This window comes from Natator depressus, chromosome 1 (assembly GCF_965152275.1).
Source record: "Natator depressus isolate rNatDep1 chromosome 1, rNatDep2.hap1, whole genome shotgun sequence".
NCBI classification, from domain to species: Eukaryota; Metazoa; Chordata; order Testudines; family Cheloniidae; genus Natator; species Natator depressus.
The window spans coordinates 130,660,821-130,685,965 of record NC_134234.1 but is presented as its reverse complement, the minus strand read 5'-3'; the positions used below and the strand labels follow the sequence as shown (position 1 = coordinate 130,685,965).

General features: G+C 40.7%; 1 protein-coding gene across 3 annotated transcripts in view; it reads right to left on the bottom strand.

Annotated features, from left to right (window-relative positions):
* SHROOM2 (shroom family member 2) overlaps positions 1–25,145 on the bottom strand; it is a 182,339-nt gene that overhangs the window by 59,524 nt on the left and 97,670 nt on the right. For 2 of the 3 annotated variants that reach the window (XM_074966470.1, XM_074966480.1), the window contains exons 3-4: positions 7,791–7,895; positions 5,101–5,232 (exon numbers count right to left, since the gene is read on the bottom strand). In XM_074966470.1, the coding sequence (XP_074822571.1) occupies positions 5,101–5,232; positions 7,791–7,895 (237 nt within the window). The remainder of the gene's footprint in view (positions 1–5,100; positions 5,233–7,790; positions 7,896–25,145) is intronic. The other variant, XM_074966488.1, reaches the window with a different exon arrangement.

The following is a 25,145-nucleotide window of genomic DNA, read 5'->3' as shown; positions in this document are numbered from 1 at the left end:
GGTATCAACTTCTGCTTAACATGGCCAACACTCAGCTCTTGGCCTTTCCTCCCTCAGAAATTCTCCCCACTCCCTGTCACTAGTAACACAACCACCATCCTCCCAGTCACTCGGGCCTTCAGCACTGCCCTCTCTCTCTTGCTCATTTAGATTGCCCCCAAATTTTGCTGCTTCTTCCTTTATAACATTGCTTTTTGCCCATAGCTAGCCTGGCTACTGTTATCGCCTCTTCTCTGGCTGCCTGACACCCACCTCTGGTCCATACAAAACACAGCTATTAAGGCCATCATCCTTGCCCACTGCTCTAACCACATCAATCCCTCTTTGACCCCTGATATTAGCTCTCCCTGCTTCCCCACACTAAATTCAAGCTTTTTCCATGGCATTCAAGGCCCTTCACAACTTTGCCCATCCCTACCTTTCCACTCACCATTTATCACACTGCTTCCCACGCCTCTCTCTACCACTCAGCCAACGAGGCTGGCATCATTGACACTGTTGGGCCAATCTTTGTGCCTTCTTCCACATGGGTCACCCCCTCTGAATTAATCAGTAAGGCCATTACCCTGTCCTCTTTTAAACTGCTTCCCAACACAACCTTCTGCCACAATGTTGAGAAGAAATAAGCCAATCTAGGATGGCTGTTTTGAGGATCAGGTAAGGATAACTGACAGTTAAGCCATGCTGACTTTTTAAATAGCAAATTTTAAATTATATAAACAAACTGTATATATTTGATTGTATCCATCTCTCCCATTGTGATCCATTGATCACTTTTCTTGAGATTGTAAGGAACTACATATATGTATTGTGACGGGGCAAGGCCAGATGGCTATAGAAAAGTAGTGGGAGATAGATATATTAGCTCTGGGCTAAACAAATCCCTGGTACCAGGATAAGTGAAATGGCAGGTGCTCCAGGTCAATTAAGACACCTGGGGCCAATTAAGAACTTTCCAGAAGGCAGGGAGAATGCTAGGTTGATTGGGACACCTGAAGCCAATCAGGGGCTGGCTGAAACTAGATAAAAGCCTCCCAGTCAGTCAGGTGGGTGTGCATGTCAGGAGCTGTGGGAGGAAGTTGCACTGTTGGAGAGGCTGAGTAATACATACCATATCAGGCACAAGGAAGGAGGCCCTGAGGTAAGGGTGAAGTGGAGCTTGAGGAAGTGAGGGCTGCTGTGGGGGAAGTAGCCCAGGGAATTGTACATGTCATGTTTCTAAAAGGTCAGCTACCATAGCTGATACTATTAGCGTCCCTGGGCTGGAGCCCGGAGTAGAGGGTGGGCCCGGGCTCTCCCCCCACCCCACCTTTGTCCCCTGATTAATCACTGGGACTGGGAGACAACAGAGACTTTGCAAGGAAGGATAACTTCTCCTCACCTCCCTTGCTGGCTTATGATGAAAATGGCTCAGTAGACTGTGACCCTTGTCTCCAGAGAAAGAAGGGTTATGTGGAGGGTCACAGTGAGACTCTGAGGCTAGCGAAATCCGCCAGGAAATGCGGGATCCATGGAGGCAAGGACAGAGCTCTGTCACAGTATGTACAAGACCCAGCACAGTGGAGCCCCAATCCTGGTTGGATGCTATTGTAATACAAATATTAAATAATAGCAGCTGTGGTAGAAAATTGGTCTGAAATCAACAAGATGAAATTCAATAAAGACAAGCACAAAGTATTATTCTTAGGAAAGAAAAATCAAATGTAGAGCTACAAAACAGGGAATAACTGGCTAGGCAGTAAAACTGTTCAGAAGGATCTGGGGGTTACAACAGATCATAAACTGAATATGAGTCAACAATGTGATTCAGGTATGAAAAAGGCTAATATCACTCTGGGGTGTATTAACAGAAATGTCATATGTACGAGACATGAGGTAACTGTCCTGTTCGACTCAGCACTGGTGAGGTGTCAGCTGAAGTACTGTGTCAAATTCTGGGTGCCACACTTTAGGAAAGATGTGAACAAATTGGAGAGATTCCAGAGGAGAGCAACAGAAATGACAAAAGTTTTAGAAAACCTGACCTATAAAGAAAGGATTAAAAAACTGGGCATGTTTAGTTGTGAGGAAAGAAGACTGAGGGGGCGACCTGATAACAGTCTTCATATATGTTAAGGGCTGTTGTAAAGAGGACAGTGATCAGTTGTTCTCCATGTCCACTGAAGGTAGGATAAGAAGTAATGGGTAAGGGAGATTTAGTTTAGGTGTTGGGAAAAACCTTCCCAACTATAAGGATAGTTAAACTCTGTAATAGGCTTCTAAGCGAGGTTGTGGAATCCCCATCATTGGAGGTTTTTAAGAACAGGTTGCACAAACACCGGTCAAGGATGATCTAGGGCTGGACTTGATGACCTTTCAAGGTCCCTTCAAGCCCTACATTTCTATGTATTATGAAGCTTATCAAAGCACAGTGAGATTCTTGGATGAAAGGCACTACAGCAGTTCAGAAGGGAGAGCAATTATACCTACACACCTATATAGCAGAGTGAAATTAACCAGACTCCAGCCAAATTCAGCAGTGCTCCTCAGAATCCCATGAGCAGCAGAGAAACTGTCAAAAACCATGCCAAATTTGTAGAAATGCTTAGGAAAGCTAAGAGCAGCAGGAAAGGCAGGCACTTAAGTTATATACAGAGTAGGATGACCTAAGAAATGGAGAATAGGATAAAGTAGCAGAGGCCACTATCTTCCCTGCCTCTCCTCACAAGGTGGGAGAGTAGAGGAGGTATCCAGTAGTGGAGATCCAGCCTACTTTTCAACAACAATAAAGCTGTGGATGAGGAGCAGAAGACCACCCCACCTCTTGAAGAAGCTGAGCAGCATGAGGGAAGGGGAGAGAAAGAAGGCTCCTTTTTCCTTCCAGTATCTAGAGAGGCAGAGCATCAAACTTATCAGACAATGCTAGTCAAAGACTGGTACAAAAGAAACTGATTTCTCACACAGGCAGTGCACCCTGGTAGAAATTCCAGCATTGTTCCACTTCTCTATAACTACTATATAAAGTGTCCATCAAACTTTCTGTAACACACACACACAGTGGAAGCTAATAATGAAATTATATATCAGCTTAATGGTCATTCTTGTATAGTTTAGATATGACAGAATTCCTTTCTCTGTCAAGAAGTTGAAATGAAAATGAACACCCCTTTCTAGCACTGCAGTCTACATAGCAGTTGCTACAATGGCAAAAGAAAAATTGCCTTTGAACTTTTCTCATTTCACTCAATATGGTCAGAGGCATAAAATTAAGACACAGTGTTTAATTATACAACCAGGATGAGGAGGACGCAAACAGCTTATGTAAAACACACAAAGATATAAACTATATTGCTTTTTCTTTGCAAAAAATATTTGTAATGATAGGGCACACTAACATATGGCTTTATATGGTGACTTTCATATTCTAAGTGTTCAAAACATTTAACAAATTAATTAGAGAGATCTTGATAGTAGCACATTAGGCAAATACAATGTTTCACACAGAAAGTGCCTTGGACATTAGAACCTTTTTAATTGTTAAGGAATGTATGGCAGGACATTGGGGCTGGTGCTGGTTTTTATTTGTTCAGCGATAACAGCATGCTTGGCTTGATCAAAATGAAGAAGAGACACTATCCCTTTCAATCCTAATTTACAATCATGGGTCTAATCTGAATCCACTACCTTCAGTTGTGAACTATAGGTACTCAGCATCCCTCCAGACCAGGCTGTAAATAATTATTCTCTACTCTGACAAACGGAACTTTAAGTTTCATCTAGGTAGCCAACAGAGATGAGCAGACAGCATATCAATGTAACATCTCTGTCAAAATATGTAGTAATGACTTCTAGTCTAAAGTGCTATATAGCTAACATCACAATTCAGAAGTAAAGCTGTAAGAATTTCTGGATTTTTGTCTGGCTGCATGTGGTCTACTGTGCTCTTCAGCAATGTAAGTGGAATACTGTCCACGTGCTATTTAAATACACAGTATAATACCAGGTAAGCTGAGAGGAAGCACTCAAGAGGTAGAGAAATAGAACGTATAAAAGCCCTCTCGCAATAAAATGTTACAATGTGAAGATGTTGGGGGAGGATCAAAATATGTGGGATTTTCTTTAGTATTTGTATTATTCTTTAAAGGCTGAATGCAAACTATTTTTAAAAAAATAGCAGGGAACTTTAAAAGATCTAATTAGTTACAGCTTCATAAAACGAAATCCTAAAGTAAGGGGGGGGAGAGCGATGATGGAGAATCTGTAGCAATCAAATACAGAATCCCAAGACAGATTTGTAATTTAAGAATGAATCCCAGAGTGATTTCCCCTAATTCCTAGCATAACTATGCTCCAAATGGGAGTTAAATTGAGAGGAAAATAACATTTTCATGAGGTTTGTTGGTGATTTATTATAAGGAGGAAACTAATAAGGGCCTGTAATCAGATCCTATCACGCTCTACTAAAAAATGAAAGAAGTTTCACGACCAAAACAAGGATGCCAGGATTTCCATTACAGGGTTGAATGAGACCTAACAAATGTAAGTATTTTAACTATAGAAGGAGACAGTCATTGACCTCTCTCTTGCTATAAACAAACACTAAACATGTACCGTAGTGGAGATCAGATTATGGGAAGTAATTTCACTAATGAAACAGCCAATATCTTAATGTCTAAAACAAAAATGCTCTGTCTCCCCTAAGAGAGAGTTTATATTATTTTTCAAAGAATCCTGCTTTCTGACAATACCTCTGGTATTTTTCCATTGTACTGAAGATATTAATGCATTTAGTATACCCTTCGACCTGCCCTTACAAAGATTTATGATACTAAAAAGTGGATGTTGAAAAGAAATGCACAGAAGAAAAATGCACAGCTGCCTTTCATTTACATACATACATAATTAAATATATTTCTGAATTAAATTAATACTAGCAGCTCTTCACCCACTTGTTGATACATTGGGCAGTCTCAATATTATCTTCACATTTTAAAAACAGATTACGATATAAATGAAATCAAAAGATTCCATCTTCACGGTTTAAAATTATGAACAATATGAGGCACATTATTGTTCTCTTACCGTCAGAACTTGATACGTGCAGCTTAAACAGAAACTCACCTTGCATGATACCGGGAGTGCCAGGAAGTGCAGACATTGGTTGAGGAGAGCTGTGACGTGGCTGCCTCAGGCTGATTCTCTGTGAATTTGGTTGCATGCCAGGAGTGGGGCCTGCAGGCTAGATCATTTCTTCTGAAATGAAGGAGTTAGAGCACATACTTTTAATACAGATCTCCTAATAAGGTGACATGCAGTGAAAAACATTGGGCACCAAATCTAATTAACTTGAGACAGACAAAACAGATGCAAAATAAAGTTTAAATTACAATGTGCTATGTAATACTCTACAAGCCAGTTTTGAAAAGATGCCAACTTGCCTTCAAAACACTGGACACGCAGACAATGAAACATTAATTCTATGCAAGATTTGTGGTTGTATTTTTAAGACAGGTAAATAAGTACCTATAATTTATTCTGACCTTGCACTATTCAAAGGACCAGTGAACTTTATGTCTCATTTTATAACATGGCAACTCTTGAATAAGACTTTGTAAAGTTTGTTGTGTAGGTGTGTATGTGGGGAGGAGAGAGATTAAGAGCTGGAGGAAGGACAAAGCCATAAATAGTTTTATTTGATCCCAGGTTGTAAGGGTGACAGAGGCCTGACTTCTAACACAACCCAATTCTGCTCTAGCATTCAAATGGCTCAGAGCATCCAAAATAAATTAAAGATTAAAGCTGTGTATCTAAAGTTAGCACCTAAGTAAAATCACTTATCTTTCCAATATGCTGAAGACCAGCAGTTCCCATAGAAATCAATGGGAACTGTGGGTGTTCTGCCCCTCTGAAAGTCAGATAATTCATGCAGGTGCCTAAATATTGGTTCAGATGCATAACTTTAGTCCAGAACTTTTCACCTAAGTAATTCCAGAGACCCCCTATTTGCCAATCCAAATATAAGTCTCAACGTTAGTGCTTTCACCCCACTATAGCTTGACAATTATTTAATAATAAAATAATAATAATATGATTAGTAATAATAATAATGTAAAAAAGTAATGATTAATAATAATAAATTAATAATAACAATGATAATAGTAGTAGTAAAGTCCTTGAATGGAAGTGCAAATTATTATTAAGTCTTAAGTAGGTAAAAATTATTGGATAAAATTTTCAAAAGTATTTTAGGTGACTCAGAAGCCGATATACGTTTTTCAAAAATGGCTTAGGCACTTTGAAGCCGAAGCCTCATTGAAAGTCAATGGGAATTTGGAAAACGTTCCCTAGCAAGCATAAGTAACCTATCCAGGGTCACAGAGCTGCATCCAGAACCCAGAACTCCTGAGTCCGATCCTTTAACAGACAGACATCTTTTCCTTCCCTTATTCACCCTCTTTCTTTTAACTGGATTATAAAATAGTCACTAGATTTTAAAACAAACTAAGCTAAATATTTAACCCGGCCCCTCTCCCCCAGCACAGAAAAATCCCATTTTTGAGACTATTTGTAGCAACAGGCAACGCGGAAGGTTGTGCCAGGTTCCGGTTAACTGCCTTCCCATATTCTCCACATACAATACATAAAGTATTTCCACAAGGCAGCTGTAGTTCTACTGAGAGGTCCTGGGGCCACAGAGTACAACAGGGGCTCCTCTAAGATTATGAGAAATCCTAGGCACTTCAGTAGGCTTTTGCGTATGTTTTTGGTACATTTTATTTGCTGCAATGAACAGAAGCAAATTCATTCTAGTCTATTCTCTTTCCGTGATGCCAAGTAGAGTTTCACTGCACTCTGTCTCAGAAGCAACATGAAGAAAGTAAGTTAAGTGGAGCTATCACACTGTCATTGCACACAGGCTCCAGGAGTGGGACTCAACTTCTTCACCCCAGGAGCAGAACCTCAGTCCTGTGTAGCACACCTCAGGACAGATCAGGCATTCTCCTAGAGTAGCAGTTCTCAAACTTTAGCAACCCGAGGACCTCCATTTTGATTTAAATTTTTTCATGGACCCCCAAGCCTCCTTCTCAGCCTCAGGCCCCGGCCCCACTCCACCCCTTCCCCCAAGGCCCCACCCCCATCCCACCTTTTCTTGCTCCTGCCCCACCCCTGTCCCTCTTCTTTCCACCCCCTTCCCTGAGCGCACTCCATCCCTGCTCCTCCCTCTTCCTCCCAGTGCCTCCTGCATGCCACTGAACAGCTGTTCCCCAGCATGCAGGACGCGCTGGGAGGGAGGGGGAGAGGTTGATCAGCAGGGCCGGCAGCCCTGGACATGATTCCACCTCCTCGCCCTCCCTCCCAGCTCCTCCTGCACACTGGGAAACAGCTGTTCCCCGGTGTGCAGGAGGCGCTGGGAAGAGTTGAGGGAGGGAGGAGTTTTTTTATTTAGCAGCAGCCAGGAGTTTTTTATTTCCTCAATGTATTCCAGTGCTGTTGATATTGGAGAAGTAAACTACAGCTGTCTTTTAGGTAAATTCATGACACCATACCTTTAGTGCTTCAGTTCTGCCATCAATGCAACAAAGAAGTTAAAGTCTCCATATTACGAGAAAATGATGTTTTTAAACACACATGACAAGTGAAACAGAAGACTAGAAAACTACCACATCACAGGTAACATTTGGTGTATGAGGAAATGGAAGTGGGAGGAGAGGACTTTCACACTGGTTTCCTCTAGGTTTGGCAAAAGGAATGAGAGATTCTGCCAAGGAGAAGGAATGGGAATGATGCACTTTGTAATACCAGTACTGTACCTCATGGAACTTCTCAAGATCTTCGTAAGATAGCTCCTCGCCACATGAACGTCATTTTCAGATGGCATTTTCTGTGCTACAATATCCACCATCACTTTCATCTTCCTGAGCAGCCAAGCAAGGAGAGGAACAGACTGGACTGAGTTGGGATATGAGGCAAACTGAGTGGAGGAGAACTTCAGGCTTTTGTTTTGCATCTTTTATTGGTGTGCATACATGCGTTTTGCAAAAGATTTTTTTAGCCATGGACTTGTAATTAAGTGAATTACCATATGAATAAAACAGACGAAGTGCATTATAATGGGTTATTTGGGGGGATAGAATCTTATTGTATACTTTCACAAAAAGCATGACTAGGAATCAATATATTACAAGTAGCCAAACACCAACACTTCTTCATTATTATACCTTTCACCGTTAAGTTGTCTTATATTTACCACTTCCTATATTCCAAAAAAGTTCTCTATAAAAGACACAACGTAATATGAAATTAATTCTAAAACTCTCAGTGCAAATAGGTAAGATAACTGGAAAGAAAAAGGAAGATATTAAAAATCATATTAAAAAGATGGAAAATTTTGCAGGCAACTAAAGATGTTGGAAACACACCAGCTAGTACAATGCGGCTGTGTTAACTCTGAGTGACAGAATGAGAGCACCTAAACCTACAATCCAGGAAACCTCTCCAGAGTTAATGGAAGCATTAATAAAAGCATTTGACTGAGTCTCTTCCTAACAGCACTTTAAAAAGAAAGCTGTTGCTTTCTATAAGGACTACTGGAAGAGAAAAATCATGTTACATTGTGGGCGGGGGTAGCCTTTTCCCCATGAACATTTTTACTTCATTAGACGGAAGTCTCAAATTACATATGTGTAAAACAGAATTGCACTTAAATAAACTCTTCCACTCTATTTTCAGAGTAGAATCTGCCTTTTCAACACCACGGTAGTTGTAATATGGACATAGACATTAGAATGGCAGACATCTTGAATCTCAAAATCTCTTTGAGTTTAGAAATTCAGAACTAGTGTTCAGATAGTTGCCAAGAAAACACTACTGCTGAAAATCTGATACCAGTAGAAACAGATATTCCCTAGACCAAGAACCAAAATTATTAGCTAAATTGGGCCAGCAGGTTTACTTGTAAACATCACCAGTAAAAATCTGCACAATATCTGGCTACTGAATCCAAACTGTAATTTCAGATTAGTCTGAATTCAGACTAAACTTCCCAATTTAGAGTTTAGATAACAATTTAAATTTGTTCTGGTTTAGATTTACATGTTGTATTAGTGTGTTCATTAAAATTGAGGGGGTTGAGTCAGATCTGACGAGAGCTAATCAAGAGTAAATGCAAAAAAACAATGGCATTACACCAGTGTAAAGTACTATCATCAATCAGATCCAAAGTAGTGCCCTACAGTTTGGATATATTCTAAATTAAGTCAGGTGACATTCAATTAAAAGGGGAATAGGGAAAAGAAAACAAAAAAAACTTTTTGAAAAAAGTTATTCCAAACTAAGTTCTGTCCCTTTGCTCAATTCCACAGAATACCAAGATGTAAATTCAGCAAGACACCTTTTCACATTTAGAGTCCCAAACAAAGAAAAAACATTTAGTACTAGCTGGCACAACTTCAGGGCAACTGCACCTCTGTGGTCCACCAAAGGCACCCACTTTAGGCTTCCGGCTTCCAGCCATCACCACTCTCTCATTGCCTCCTGACTGGGGATTTTAAGGGTGCACTGCTCTCTACCTTACACTGTGGTATGCCCAGCAAACCAGACTGCCTAGAAAGGCCAGAACATGTGCTTTGCTTTCTCTCTGGGCGCTACTGACCAGTGTATTGTCCACAATTATAAATAGGCTTGGCAGAATTTGATTGATTTTGTCAACTGATAATACCAATGCTTCTTTTTAAGCATTTTTTTCCAATTTTTAATTATTTTAATTTTCACACTGGTGCAAAATTATGGGTGTGGGGGGTCAGACAACAGGGTGGATTAGACAATAATTATTATTGACAGTAGATGTTGAGAGTCAAAAAATTAAAGCTTTATAACCATTAAAACACAGCTTGTCAACCTCACATGTCAAAATATACAAAGTAAATATCCTTAAATCAAACTCTAATAAGTTCTCAAGTAGCATTTTTCTTACTTTGCCTATCTGTATATTTCTATTCTTATTGATGGAAATATTTTTTCTTCAGTTTGTGTTTGTATGGTTACATCAACATACACCAATAAAAATCTAATCCTTCCAAACTTAGTTATAAATTACCATACAACTCCTTTTAAGCAAGCACATTTATTGTCAGGGTAAAGGTATTACAGAGAAAACATATTTAAACAATAAAAGCAGCTACATGCATACTAAAAAGCTTACCAGAAGTCATCCCAACTCCAATCTAGGGTTCTATTAGGTTTTAGTCCTTCAAAATCCACAAATGGGTTTTCCCCACACTTCATCTGTTTTAGATCCAGAAACAAGACTGGGCAGATCAGCCAGTTTTTTATAGTGCTTAGGGCTTTGATCTTTGTGTTCTGTAACAGGTAATCAGCAAACAATGACCATCTCCTCAGGGCTAAGCTTCAAAAGGCTAGGTTTTTGCATAACCAGAGTTGGAGAATGTGCATTAAACTCTTCTTAGCGATTTTTCAAGAAGTCCACTTATTGTCCCAAAAGTCCATACCTGTCTGGCATGTTTTCAACACAGTCTTTTGAATTCCCAGATCTTACACCTGTCATATCGCCTCGCTATTGAAGTTACATGCAATCCCAGCCCACAATAACACACAAATGTAATACAATAAGGTATTTTAAAGATACTGTAAGAAATTGCTGTATCTACCACACTACTTAATTATGCCAAACTAAAAGGCCACTACCAGGATTTATTTTTCCGTTAATACCTTATTCTACTTCTTGTGTGAACCAACAAAGGAACTAATGCCTGTCTGCTGACTCATGCTTACTATGTAATATTCAAGTGAAGCTGCAAATCCGTCAGTTTAAAAAAAGAATAAATTATATAAAACAGACTATGCAATGTTTCTAAAAATGTCAATCAAGCAATGAAAGACAAGTTTTTCAAGTTAATCATTTGGTTACTGTTCAGATCTCCAGTCAAACTGTTTCCTTTCTCCAGTGCTGGTGCTGACATACTCACGTTGGCCATACTGAGTCAGCACAGCTTTAACCTAGCACAGGAATAAGTTTATGAACTGAAAGTTTGATAGAGTACTCAGTTACTATGGGGTTTTAACTTAAAAATCCTACCACTCAAAAGGAGATTTCACATAGAAGTAGTGAAGTGGATGGAGTTGGGAACATCTTGTATTCTCTGCAAAGTTACACTCTGTTTAGTTTTTAATTTATGTATTTATTTTTTTTTTAGAAAGAGGTGGAATTCCTGTATAAGTTACAAGTAGAGTGCATATAATGATATCTTTAGCTAAGGCTGCACAAGCATTTGCATTCTAAAAGGTCTTCTTCAGCTGCTTATAATGTTGCCAAACTTTAATTATTTTGGCGGATATTTGTCAGGTTTGTCGTCAGTCCATAAACTAATTATTCTGGTGTTTGTTTGTTAAGAAAAGTCTATGGAAAAATGCTTCAGACATTTTCAAGAACTCATGGAGTGTGGTCGGGGTGGAGGTAGGGGTGGGGGGCGGGGGAGAACCACACAGTATTATAGGAGAAAATTTGAAATTAAAAACAAAAACAAAACAAACCCCCACCCCAAAACCCAAGAGACCCAGTTTAATCACCTCAGAAAAAGGAATGAGAAACTTGACATAGGAGGAGAAGTTTAAAGTACTAAATACACACAGATTACAGAAAAGTGGTCATTGTAACCATCTACAAGTACATACAAGGAAATAATTAGGGGACATTAATACTATTAAGATCACTTTTCATGATTCTTAATTTCTTTATTATTATTATCATCACTTTTCATGATTCTTAATAATCCCTCTTTTCAGTTTTGTTACAAGGCAGAGATCTCCAGCAGCTTTTGAAGTGAAATTCCTCCCTCTACTGGCTTTTAGACACCAGTAACATATTCTAAAGTGTGTGCTCTCAAAGGGTCACATTATTTGCCATTCTAGCAGATCCTTGCCTGTGTGACAGTTCCAGTAAAACCAGCACAATGGAATTACATCATGGACAATCAAAGAGAGAAAACACAATTCTTATACAGGAAGAATTTGACTGACTGCTATTATCCCTCTGCAAAATATAACCAATAGTGATATTCTTTACCTTTCCAAACTAGGAATGTAAATATTGATTAAAAAGTTAACGGTTTAAACTATTAAAATTATATTGTTTAACCGGTTAACTGATTAAAGGGAGAGGGGCAGGGGCTGCTCCGGCCAGGGGGTGAGGCTAGGACTTCTCCAGTTGGCCTGGGGCTGTCCAGCTGGCCTGAGGCTGGTGGTTAATGGTTAGGATGGGTTAATGATAAGATTAATGCTTACCGGTTAACTGTTTAATATTGTACAGCCCTATTCCAAACTGCCCCTGCTCAATGTATGTTTCTAATGCAGACTCTTAACCTTTTTCCTCCCATTCATGACATCAATACCAGGTCACTCATTTCATCTGCCACCCTAAACAGATCTCCTTTTCCCCTCACATGACCACATGTCTCGGAATTCTATATTTCCCATTTCACCACACTTCCATCATGAAAATCTATAATAAATAACAATTTGTTGTTCAAAATAAAAGTTCATTATGTCATATATGGCCAGCTCAGGTGCTGACATTCACTACATATGAATGTTAATATAATATATAATATAGATGTCTATGGTCAGATAGATATATTAGTAAGCATCATGTACACATTGCTATTTAAAACATCAGGCCTGATCCACTGCCATTTTAAGTACATGAAAAAAAGACTTCAATTGGATTCAGTCAGCACTGGTTTCAGGCCATAACGAACTGCACATTCTTCAATGTTCTATATCGGGGTGGGCAACCTGAGGCCCATCAGGGTAATCTGATTGCAGGCGATGAGACATTTTGCGGACGTTGACCGTCTGTAGGCATGGCCCCACACATCTCCCAGTGGCCGCGGTTGCCCACCACTGTTATATATTCAGTAAGTTTCTCAATTAAAATAGCTGTAGTAATTAGATTTATCTTTGCAAGGAGAATGGCTAGAAACATCTTTAAATAAGCTTAGGTTCTGCAGAAAATATTTGAACCTCAAATTTGAAAACCACTCAGTTCAGAGTGTCAGGAACTATTCGAGAATTCTGGAAGTTGTGTGTGTCAATTCCTTTCAGGTTTAACAGGAGAGCCGCTATATTTGAAGTGTCAGAAACTACTGAACTTAGTTAAATCAGAGTGTGGGCTCTTAGTTTACATCCAGTACTGTCTTGCTGAGACCCTCCGCATCATTCTGTCCCTGTGCTACTTCAATTTTAAAATGAGATTCACAGATTCCAAGGCCAAAAGGGGACTACTGTGATAATCTAGTCTGACCTACTGTAATAACACAGACCATCGAACTTCCCCAAAATAATTCCTACAGCATAGCTTTTGGAAAAGCATCCAACCTTTATTTAAAAATTGCCAGTGATGGAGAATCCAGCACCACCCTTGGTAAACTGTTGCAAAAATGTATGCCTTACTTCCAGTCTGAATTTGTCTAGCTCCAACTTCCAGCCACTGGATCTTGTTTATGCTTTTTTTCTACCTGATTGAAGAGCCTATTATTAAACATTTGTTTCCCAAATAGGTATTTACAGACTCTAATCAAATCACCCATTAACCTTCTATTTCTTAAACTAAATAGATTAAGCTACTTGAGTCTATCACTGTAAGGCATGTTTTCTAATCCTTTGATCATTCTTGTGGTTCTTCTCTGAACCCTCTCCAATTTATCAACATCCTTCTTAAACAATGTACATCAGAACTGAACAAAGTGTTCCAGCAATGGTCACACTAGTACCAAATCCTGAGGTAAAATAACCTTTCTACTCTTACTCGAGATTCCCCTGTTTATGCATCCAAGGATTGTACTAGCCTTTTTGGCCACAGCATTGCACTGGGAGCTCATGTTCAGCTAATTATCCACTCCTGCACTCCCAAATCTTTTTCAAAGTCATTGCTTCCCAGGATAGAGTTCTCCATCCTGTAAGTAAGTAAGGCCTACAGTCTTTGTTCCTAGATGTATAAAATTACATTTAGCCATATTGAAATGCATATTGTTTGCTTATGCCCAGTTTACCAAGTAATCCAGATTGTTCTGTATTAGTGACCTATTTTCTTTATTATTTACTACTCCCCAAACTTTTGTGTCATCTACAAACTTCAACAGTGATGATTTTATGTTTTCTTACAGGTCACTGATAAAAATGTGAAATAGTCTTAGGCCAGGAACTAATCCCTGCAAGACCCCACTAGAAACACATCTGCTCCATCATGATTCCACATTTATAGTTACTGTTTGAGACCTAACAGTTACCCAACTTTTAATCCACTTAATGTGTGCTGTGTTAATTTATATCTTTCTAGTTTTATTTAATCAAAATGTTGTGTGGTACCAAGTTAACACCTTACAGAAGTCTAAGTATATTACACTAACATTATTACCTTTATCAACCAATCTTGTAATCTCATAAAAAAAGACATCAAGTTAGTTTGACAGTATCTATTTTCCATAAATCCAATTTGATTGGCATTAATTATCCTCCTGTTAACCTTTATTAATTGAGTCCCATATCAGTTGCTCCACTATCTTGCCTAGGATCAATATCAGACTAACAGGCCTATAATTACCCAGGTCATCCCGTTTACTGTTTTTAAATATTGGCACAACATTAACTTTCTTCTTGGAACTTCTCTGATGTTACTGAAAATCAGCATCAATGGTCCAGCGAGCTCCTCAACCAGCTCTTTTAAAATTCTTGTCACAGCTCGGAATTTGTTGTAGTTCTGCAGAAGGTCCTACCTGTGCATGACGGACTATCTTAAACCTTGTCTGCATCAGGACTTTTCCTTGATTTCAACAACTGATGGCCAGCCACCAGTTGTAACTGCACTAGTGGGTGCACCAAGGGTACACAAGGAAAGCTACAAATTGTAAAGTGGAGTATAGCCCTGTTTTAAGTACTGAAGTCAATTGGAATTAAGTATATGCTTAAAGAGGTTTAAGTGTTGTCCCAAACAGAGACAGACTTAATCATGTGTTTATATGCTTTCCTGAATTAGGGCCACTATACATGTTTAGAGTACCTAAATATAACCAACTATTTTCATTTCATGAAGCAGACATAAGATTTCATAAATTTAGGATGATAGAAAAAAGAACACTGCATTTCCTATCCCTTTGTAAATTCCAACAAATAATTTCATACAGACAGATGGGTTCTCTCTCCTCTCAAAATATAGTTATTTGTCAAAAATAACCATCCTGGTAAACACGTTCTCTGCTGGAATGTTTTATAAGCCTGTTTATGGTCCCCCGCCCCCAAAAAAGTATCCTTACAAACATTTGCAGTTCATCAACCTCTGAGCCCATGTAATACAATTACAAGTGCATGAATAAAGCTATAGTAAATAATTACAACTCACTTATTCCCACACTCGACCTCAGAGATGGGACTTTTAGCCTTGGTTTTCCTGGTAAGAAGAGATGTATTTATTGACAAAGAACTTAGCCTTGGAGAACAGAGTTGTCCTCCAACTTTCCTCCAAAACTGTTCCTTCCCCACTCTCCATTTGCATAAACAGCCTCACCCTCATCCCTGTCCCAGAGGCAAACAACTAGAACTGGTTAATTTTTTTTTCATAAAACACAAAAAAATTTGACAAAAGATGGCTTTTTAACCAAATCCAACATTTTTGTGTAAAATATTTAATCTGATCACCATTTTTCAATTTTTGAAACAAAGCTTTTGTTTTATTTTTGTTTTGACAATCTATATATATATATTTATTTTCAGTGTTTTGTTAGCCCTCTCCTACTACTTCTCCTGCCTCCTGCGGAAAAAAAGAGAAAAAGTAGTATTAAAAGGGAAAGAAAGTGCATGGTGTGGCGGAAGATGAAAATTCTCTCCCTTTTTTACTTCTTTGTATGCCCATAACAATGGGCCAGCTCAGTGAATGGCGGGACTTTCGGTTCCTCCCTAGGCTAGACAGAGAAACTCCCCCTGAAATACATCTTTTACCCCAATGCAAACAAGTTACGTACTGCCCCTTAACATAGTTAGTTATGCCCCCTGACGTGGCTAGTTATCATCCATCACCTTGTACATGTTGGTTCCATCAAAACATCTTTATTATGTACTGTCATCCTGACCTTATCTTTTAGGAGAGGGTCAGTGTGTTCCTGTTATCCTTGGGGAATGTTTTTGTATTATCCTTGATATTGGGGGGTTCTGGTACCACTTAATATTGGGATGTGTTTGCGTGAGTATTCTGTGCCTAGCACTTCTTAGGAGTGTGTATTTCTGCAATATCAGCCCTGTTCTTGCCAACTTCTGTGAGCAGGTCCTGCCTCTTGCTCACAGCTTGTCATTGCTTTATATCAGTAAAGTTTTAACTTCTACTTTAGCCCAGGCCTCAGGTCTCATACCAGGCCTCTAATACAAGGGCTTATGTCTCAGACTATCTTGCTACTACAGCTTCTATGCCATAGAAGTGCGATTACATAATTAGGGAAGCAGGATACCAGTGATATGAGGAGAAATGAGCTTTCGAGGAGTATAACATATACACTCCTTTTCTAACTGCTTTTAAAAGGGCAGATTTCTTCTTCCCTGCCTGATTTATTATTAAGATGAATAACAGAGTGAATAGAAAAATTGTGTGTGGGTGAGACTAAATGGAAGGTAAGTCATTTGGGGATTGCTAAATGGTGGAAAACAAAATGCTTGGGTTTTTTATGCTCCATATATACACATATAGCAGTATTTATAGCACAGTCCTGGTCCCTGTTGAAGGATGGCTTCAGGGCCATTATCTATGAAACTGCATATGTAGGCAGGGAAGCTATTCTCTTCAGAGGAAAAAAACATAATGGATCTGTGTTACTATAGTATCCACTGTCGGCTCTAGGCACCAGCAAAACAAGCAGGTGCTTGGGGTGGCACATTTCTCAGGGCGCCATTTCTGGCGCCAGCCATGCCACCCCTAGAAATGTACCCCCGCCACCCCAGCTCGCCTCCGCTCCGCCTCTGCCTGCTCCCCCGAGTGCACCACCGCCGCTCCGCTTCTCCCCCCCTCCCTCCCAGGCTTGCCATGCACGAAACAGCTGTTTCGCATGGCAAGCCTGAGAGGGAGGGAGGAGAAGCCGAGTGGCAGCGCGCTCTGGGGAGGCGGGGGTGGTGGAGAGGATGTAAGCTGGGGCAGGGAGCGGTTCCTCTACCCCCCCCCCAGTTACTTCCTGCGCTCCCCTCCACCCTCGTTCCCCTCCACTCCGCCTGCTCCCCTGAACACGCTGCCTCTCCCTCACCTGAGAGGGAGGAGGGGGAGAAGCGGAGCGGCGGCGTGTTCAGGGGAGCAGGCAGAGCGGAGGTGAGCTAGGGAGGGGGGGATTGTGGAGGGGGGGAGCTGCAGGAAGCTGGGGTTGGGAAATGCGGCACGCCTTGGGGAGGAAGCGGGGCCGGGGATTTGGGGAAGGGGTTGGGAAGGGGCGGAGTTGGGGCGGAGCAGGGGTGGGGGACATGAAAAAAAAGCGGGGACAGCCAAACATTTTTTTGCTTGGGGCAGCAAAAATCCTAGAGCTGGCCCTGATAATATCTACATCATCTTGAAACACTGACATTGAATCCAAAGCCTTGGGCACACTACAGAACTGGCATAAAACTTTGGTAAGGAACTTCAAGCGTTGGAAGCTAAAGCCATAAGAAAGTAAAGTTTTACTGCGTAATTTCCATGGTACCTGCAATTCCCCCAAATTTTAGCTCGCAAGTTTCAGTTAGATAGGCACAGCTACTGTGTGTGCATGCAGGCATGCGCGTGTATGTGCGCCTACCCAACTAATCAGCTTTTGAGGACTGCACAGTATACTTTATTTTCTACTTATGCATCTGTTTGAATCATTTCTGAAAGCAGGAGACCTGTGGTGTAAGACCTGGAGGGCCTTGGGTTCGATTCCTACCAATGACATAATGTCTGCCTATTATGCAGCTGTGTTTCATTACATATACACATTGCAAAACCACCATCTCACTCAAGAAACAAGTATTGGATGCAAGGATTTAAATTAAGAGGGAAAATGGTAATGTTCAGTAAAGTTTCACCCACAATTCCAAACTTCTTATAGTCCCAGAATAACAAGGTATCTTTTCTGAAATGTTCAATAGTGAAATAATGTCCCCTATTTGACTAACATTAGGATACAGACTCACCATTTCATGAACATTAATAGGATTAGTTTACAGGTCTCATGTTTGGAACCTTACTAATTCTGCAGACAGATAACTATAATACAAAGACAACTGAGTCAGCAGTCTCCATTAGCCTGTCTAGAGAATATAGTTAAGATCCCATCCACATTACTAATTGCAACCATATTGCATACAAGTTTGAGACAACTGGACTCTAACCGGTTCCCTTGAATTGGTTGCACTGACAGCATTCATGAATCTTAAGATAGCCACAACCCTTTTTGAATTAAAACATCCACAACATCATAGTGGCTGGAAACTTAAAAACAAAACAAAAGAAAAACAACATAAATTCTGAAGAAATTAATGTAATGAGAGAGGTGCTGGTATTATTTTCTGGCCAGTATTTGCTTATTCTGACCATTGCTTCCACAGCCTTTTACAGGCCCAATTTTCAGAAACCAAGTGATTAAAGACAGGCTCCCAAATATCAGAATTCCTAATTAGGGAATTTAATCAAGCACTTTGAAAACTGGGTTCAATGACGTTTCAGTGCAAAACACGTCTGAACCTTCCAGATAAGAATGAAGACAAATTTATTTTAAATGACACCGTGTAGTCTCCCAAATACAATACACTCTCTCTGGCATCTGTGTTGTAGCTGTCCCGGTTCATCCATCACTATCAGTCTTATAATTCTTTCAATCCGGCAAAATAAATCTAATAAACTGAAGTTGAAATATTTGTGAAAATGACATCAGGTAATTTCTGATTTACCTCTCACTTCAAATTTCTCCAAGTCATTTCCCAGTGCTATGTTGGCCTAAGTGACTGATGGAATAAGGAAATCAGCTCTGACTAGTACGGTTTGATAATTAACATGTTCAGGAGGAGTGGCTTTTAAAAAGAGCAACAGTGTTTAACAGCATTCCCCACGTGAGTGAATAGTTTAACTGTTTTTTATTCTAAGCACTCCATCTGACTAACAAACGTTATGCATCACCAAGAAAAGCATTTGCAAGTAGTCTTATACAATAAAAGTCACTAGGTATGTAGATTCCTTAAGATCTACAGGTAATGTCTAGGGGTTACAAACAGAAGTGTCCATTTATATAAGCAATATGCAAAATAAAAGATAATAGAATGCAACTAAACCACTATTTTTCTTCCTGGAAAATTTAATACGGTTGACCTCCTCTCAATTTATTCTCAGCTGTTTGCACTGTATACTGATATATATATATACACACATATATATTTAAATGGACTATCTTAATACACGGGTAGTAATTCCAGGCTTCAGATATACTGTAAGTATGGTGCAGACCATGGCATTAGCCAGCTTCCCACTCAGACAGTCTATAAGCCAACACAGACAATTATGAGCTTACCCCAGTAAGGGATGGACACCATTTATTAGACTACCAAAATAAAGACATGGGATTTAAATGTACAGGAATTGCAGTCCTGAATGCTGGGGCAGTAAAAACACCACAACTTCACCCAAACAGAAAGCTGTGGATTAATCAGACTATAAGGACACAGATAATCTTTTATGGCCTGCCAACTGGAGTCAGTGGAAAGATTCAATGTGCTTTGGATCGGGTCCTTATTCTGCATATTGCTTATATAAATAATAGTAACTCATAGGAGTTGACTAAGTCACATGGATATGTAAGAAACAATTTCCAAGTGAGACAAACTCATCTCAGCTCGTATCAGATGGAAGCACCACTAACCCCACTAGATTAAGGATTCTGCTAATGGGCTGTCTGCTTTCTCTGGTCACCAGTCAGCAGATACAAAAACAAACTCCTATCTGGAATCACTGTTTGCCACCCCACCCCAGCACATGTTCTAGGAAAGGAGGAGGAGATGATGGTGAAGGTGGTTAGAAGAGACAATACTGTCAAACATAAGACCTCTGCCCCCCCCAAATTGCACTTAAAATACATATTAAAAAGGATATCCACATGCTTTTTCAATTCCATCCTCCACAGCATATAATGATATTTTTAAAGGCACCAATCCTCTTTTTTAGTTTTGTCCTTTAAAAAAACCCTTTTTTAAAAAACTTCATTTCTGGTTGAAACTAGTTTGGCGGCACTACAATCAGCAGCAACATGCTAGTTCCCTGTGGTACACGTCGGTGAATAATTAACAGCAAAGAAACCTCTTCCCTTTTGACACTGTATTGAGAAAACCTGGAGAGTGAATCATTTCCAGGATTTAACACTTTAAATTTTACAAACATACTCTCCTACACAATTTGTCATGAGAACTGGTTAGAATATTAGCATTTGCACATTGGATTGAGAGACTAGCTGAGATCCTGGAAAGCTAACAGCAGAGTTCTTCACAAATTATCAACTGCAAACCAATCCAACACACTCCCTTACCGAACAGCAAGTGTTGTATCAGTGGCACATAACAAACTAAGGTCAGATCAGAGTGACAGATGGGAAGCCTATTGGCAAGCTGTGAGAAAACAGCTTCCCTCAGTTTCTGAATCCTACATTTTTCCTTCACCTGTTGATTTCATTTGGCCAATTGTATTATCAAACATAACAATATTTGAACCAAAAAGCCCTGGTCACAAACAAAAGCCCTGCATCACTTTTCTTTCATAGACACGTTAATAGTATACAGTAAGACAACAAAATGCATCCCTGAGAACAGCCACACACATCATTTATAACAACCACCTGTCACTGCACTAAAAGGTTCTACAATTAATGCAGCATCCCTGCTTCTTAACCTGTTATGAACTGGCAGAAGAGCCTCTCTGCACGCACAGGTTTCACAAGTACAGGTACATACCCTCTATCAGAACCAAGATATCATGTCTCCCAGTCTACAGGTGCCTAGGTGAAAACATATGCCTTTGATTAAAGATCTAACATGGCCTCCAGTAATATCTGTGCTAATCAATGCCGTGGGCTTTGGGACTACCTTGTCAATGGACTATTCCAAAGAGCTAGTTCTGGAGGGGTGCAGTGTTATATTTAAGCTTGGTACTTAATTTTTGAACAATCTATTTAAAAATCCACAGACTGTCAAAATACATGAGTTGACAACTTACTTCCGTGGATTATGATGTGACCATGTTATGGTGATGCAAAACTGAATTTTGTCCTCTGGCAAAGATGTGCCACACTGTAGCCTAAGAGAATAAAACCCCTGCAGCCTTCTAAACAAAGACTGCCCTCCTCCTGTAGTAATCAGTGCCTGTGTGCAAGCTTGGTGGATATAATTAGATTCAGAAGGAAGTCTTATTACTGCACTACACTAAGAGGCAAGCAGGGATTTTGATTAGTCATACCCACGATTCTGCTGAATAATTCCTCATGAACAAGGCTTGCTGCATTTGAAAGAGGAGTCTGAAGAGCGACTGGAGGGCTGTTCTGGAGAAGAATTATTAGATCACCAATTTAAACTGTGACTTTTGAAGCAACTCTGTGAAAAGCTATCTTGAGCGTGCACATTTGCAATGAGTTTTCACCATATTGTTACAAAATTTAAGTGCCACATTCCTTCCTCTTACTGTTTTCTAAATGAACAGGTTAAACTGGGCCAGTGACCTAGAGACAATACTCTACCGTGCCATCAGAAAGCCTGGACTCCTTATGCTGGTAGTTCTGTGAAGGATGTGTGCTCACGTCCTTGTTTCACTGAACAATATGTCCTCTGGCTAATTATGCAGCAATGCCGACTGGCTCCAAAAGCCCCTGGGACTATCCAGGTTTGTCACTGCAGAGTTTCACTTTGGTTTGAGAATCACAAGAACCCTATGTTTTCCCACACACCTTCTTCCACATTTAAAATATTCTCCTGGAGCCAGTGTCCCAGTAAAGGAGGTGGCTTGTGGTGATGGTGACCCTGCACATATTACCACCTCAGCAGTGAGAGCAGAAGCAATGTGTAGGAAGCTACACAGAAGTGACCTTAAGCTATAAAGGAATAAGGCGGGATGGGGAGACATAAAAAGCAATGAGATTGATGTTGAAAATCTCCCCCATGGCTTATAATAGGAGGTTTCTTTCAGCCTTACCTTTGGAGAGACTAGGATACTTCCATAATGATACCTACAATAAATAAAAAAATTAACACAACCAAGCTCTTCAGGGATCTTGTCTCCAGGTGTGGTATGGTCACTACTCCTGATGTTAAGAATCTGGGTACTGTACTTGTCAGAGTTCCTTACGGGGGGAGGGGGGGGTCTAGAAACAGAAGGTGCTACTTACTGTGCCCTCAAAGACTAGCCTTGTGCTGGTTCAGTGTCATGGTTTTTAGGGAGCACATGAGGAGTTTCAGTATCCACTCCCTCTGTGCCCAGCCAGCACTGCTGACAGGGGTGGAGGAAGGCTTTTGGGCCATGGCCTTGCCCCCTTTGGAGAGGCCTGCAGTGGCAGCAGCGCTAGCCTCACATTAGTTCCAATAGTTCTTGCACTCCCCTGAACACAATATGGCACATGGCCTTTTAACTGACAGCAAAAGCAGGAGGAGGCCTGGAAGCAGGGCTGTCATTACCCCTACACAAAGCACGCAGCTGCGTAGGGCACCAGGAAATTTGGGGCACCACATTTTCTGGTGCCCTGGCACAGCTGCATGCTGCTCCAGCCCCTGCCCCGCCCCCACTCCCCTGAAGATTGCAGCCAGGCCCGACCCTGCACTCATGGCGTGGCAAGTGGAGCGACCCGGCCCCAGCCTGCTCCACTCCCCTGGCTCCCAGTCACGCTGCTGGTGAGTGCTGGGGGGCGGTTCCTCCCTGCCCCCAAGCCTGGGAGCCAGAGGAGCAGAGCAGCCTGGGGGGCCTCCGCGGGTGGGAGCAGGGGGGGATGTGTGGGGCCCCAGGCCTCCGCGTGGCAAAGTTTTGGGGCCTGACCCCAGGCCTCCATGGGGGACAGAGGCTGGCCCCTTCCTGCGGGAAGTGGAGTGACCCGGCCCTAGCCTGCTCTGCTCCCCTGGCTCCCAGGCTTGGGGGGAAAGGGGAACCGCCCCCCAGCACTCGCCAGCGGTGCAGCTGGGAGCCAGCTTCTCCCGTGGATGCCTGGGGGGCTGCGTAGGGCACCAAAATAGCTAGGGACAGCCCTGCCTGGAAGAATTTTGCATTAAGTTTCCAGTCCCTCGGCCCACGCCACTTCCAGCAGCTCCCATTGGTCTGGAGCAGCAAACCGCGGCCACTGGGAGCCGCGATCAGCCGAACCTGCAGACGCGGCAGGTAAACAAACCGGCGCAGCCCACCAGGGGTTTTCCCTGCACAAGCGGCGGAACAAGTTTGGGAACCACTGCAGTCGGACCTTAATTTTATGAACATGAGTCTTATGAACAGCCAGTTATACATGAACCATTTTTCCCATGGTGGTGGAAAAAACTGTATAATGAAAGTGATGTTGATGAAGAACAAGCCGACATCCTTTCACATTTCGATGCCTTCAATGCACTGGAAATAGTTTTGCAGCGGTTTGAAGAACTAGAAGAATATGATGCAGGGCACCATACTGCAACTTTTGCACTGTATCTACTGTAATTTTGAGACATTCAATTTTACAAACTCCTCCTCAATCCCCAATTAGCTCACAAAACAGTTGATCTACTGTACTTACAGTTTATTTTTTTGGCAATATTATAAGACAGAGAAGCCGGCACTGTAAGTGCAATTTCTGATAAAAAGGGAGGGGGACAGAGGGGTGGAGGAGTTATTGTGCTCCTCATTTGTGCAACTGCTGTCCTGTAGTCGTTTCACAGGCAAAGCCCAATGCACTTCAGTGGGAGTTACACGTGCATAAGGAGGAAAGGATCAGTGTCAATAATACAACTAAAATATGTTCATGTTTTTCAGCAATATTCTAAATAAAAACCTACATTTTTACATGACCACGTTTACATTTTCCACGTTTACATTTTCTTAATTGCTAGTCCAGATATAAAATTAATATGTAAAATGTGTATCTATATATTTATTAAATAAAGAAGCTGGATCAGTTATGAGGGAGAAAAATGTTACTGGAAGGTCAGCTGTATGAAGGACATGCACTGCTATAAGGCAGAATTCCAAGTGTGTGTTTGCAGTAAACATAAAGTATTAGTTACTGGGGAAGGTGTGGACTCCAGAATGTTCTTTGGATTTTTCTATGCAATGTACGTTTATTATATTTTACAAGGTTCTTGCATTGTACTTTTTAAAACTGGTCAAACACACATTATGTACTAAACAGAATACTATGCAAACAAAGTCCCTGTAAAGCTGTATCCTTGGTGACAAACATTTTTTAGACAGAGTGGGATGACATTCTAAAGCCTAGTGTTGAACCTTGCCCCCTTCAGACAGGGCCAGGGAGATTACTATTTCCATCTTAGATGCTGACAAGGCTCCTAGCAGTATGTTATCCAAGAAGAGAATAAAGAATGGCAATCCAGGGTTGCACTGGATTCTGGTAATTTCAGGACAAAGTAAGCATACATGCTACAACGCTTGCGTAATAGAAACAACTTGGCACCAGTAGTGAGGGCATGGTTTAAGCTTAATGTAGACAATATGTGACTTTAAATCAAAAGATTAAAAAACATTAAAATAACCCCAAATATACCTGGAAATAGTTATAATCTTACTCTTTTAAATGAATGACACAATTAACCAAAAGTGATTTATAATTCATGATTCACCTGAATGCAAGTAATCAATAACACAACCAGGCACATATTCATCAGCCATTTTGAGTATGCTAAGGCACACATTTGCTAATTAATAAACTCTTTATTGTGTTATTGTGTGGTTAACTGAAAAAGCAAACAATTTACAAGCACTAGGTATTCTAAATATTACTTCACCAAAGAAAATACTTCTAATGTGATGTGCTTATTTGACACAATTACAGATTTTATAGTTATAGTTCCTCGAGCTAACGACTAAATGTTTTTCCATTGGAAAATGCTGATTCATCAAAACCAAACACTTTGTGGGAAAGCGTTGCTTTTGATTAATCTCTGAATTC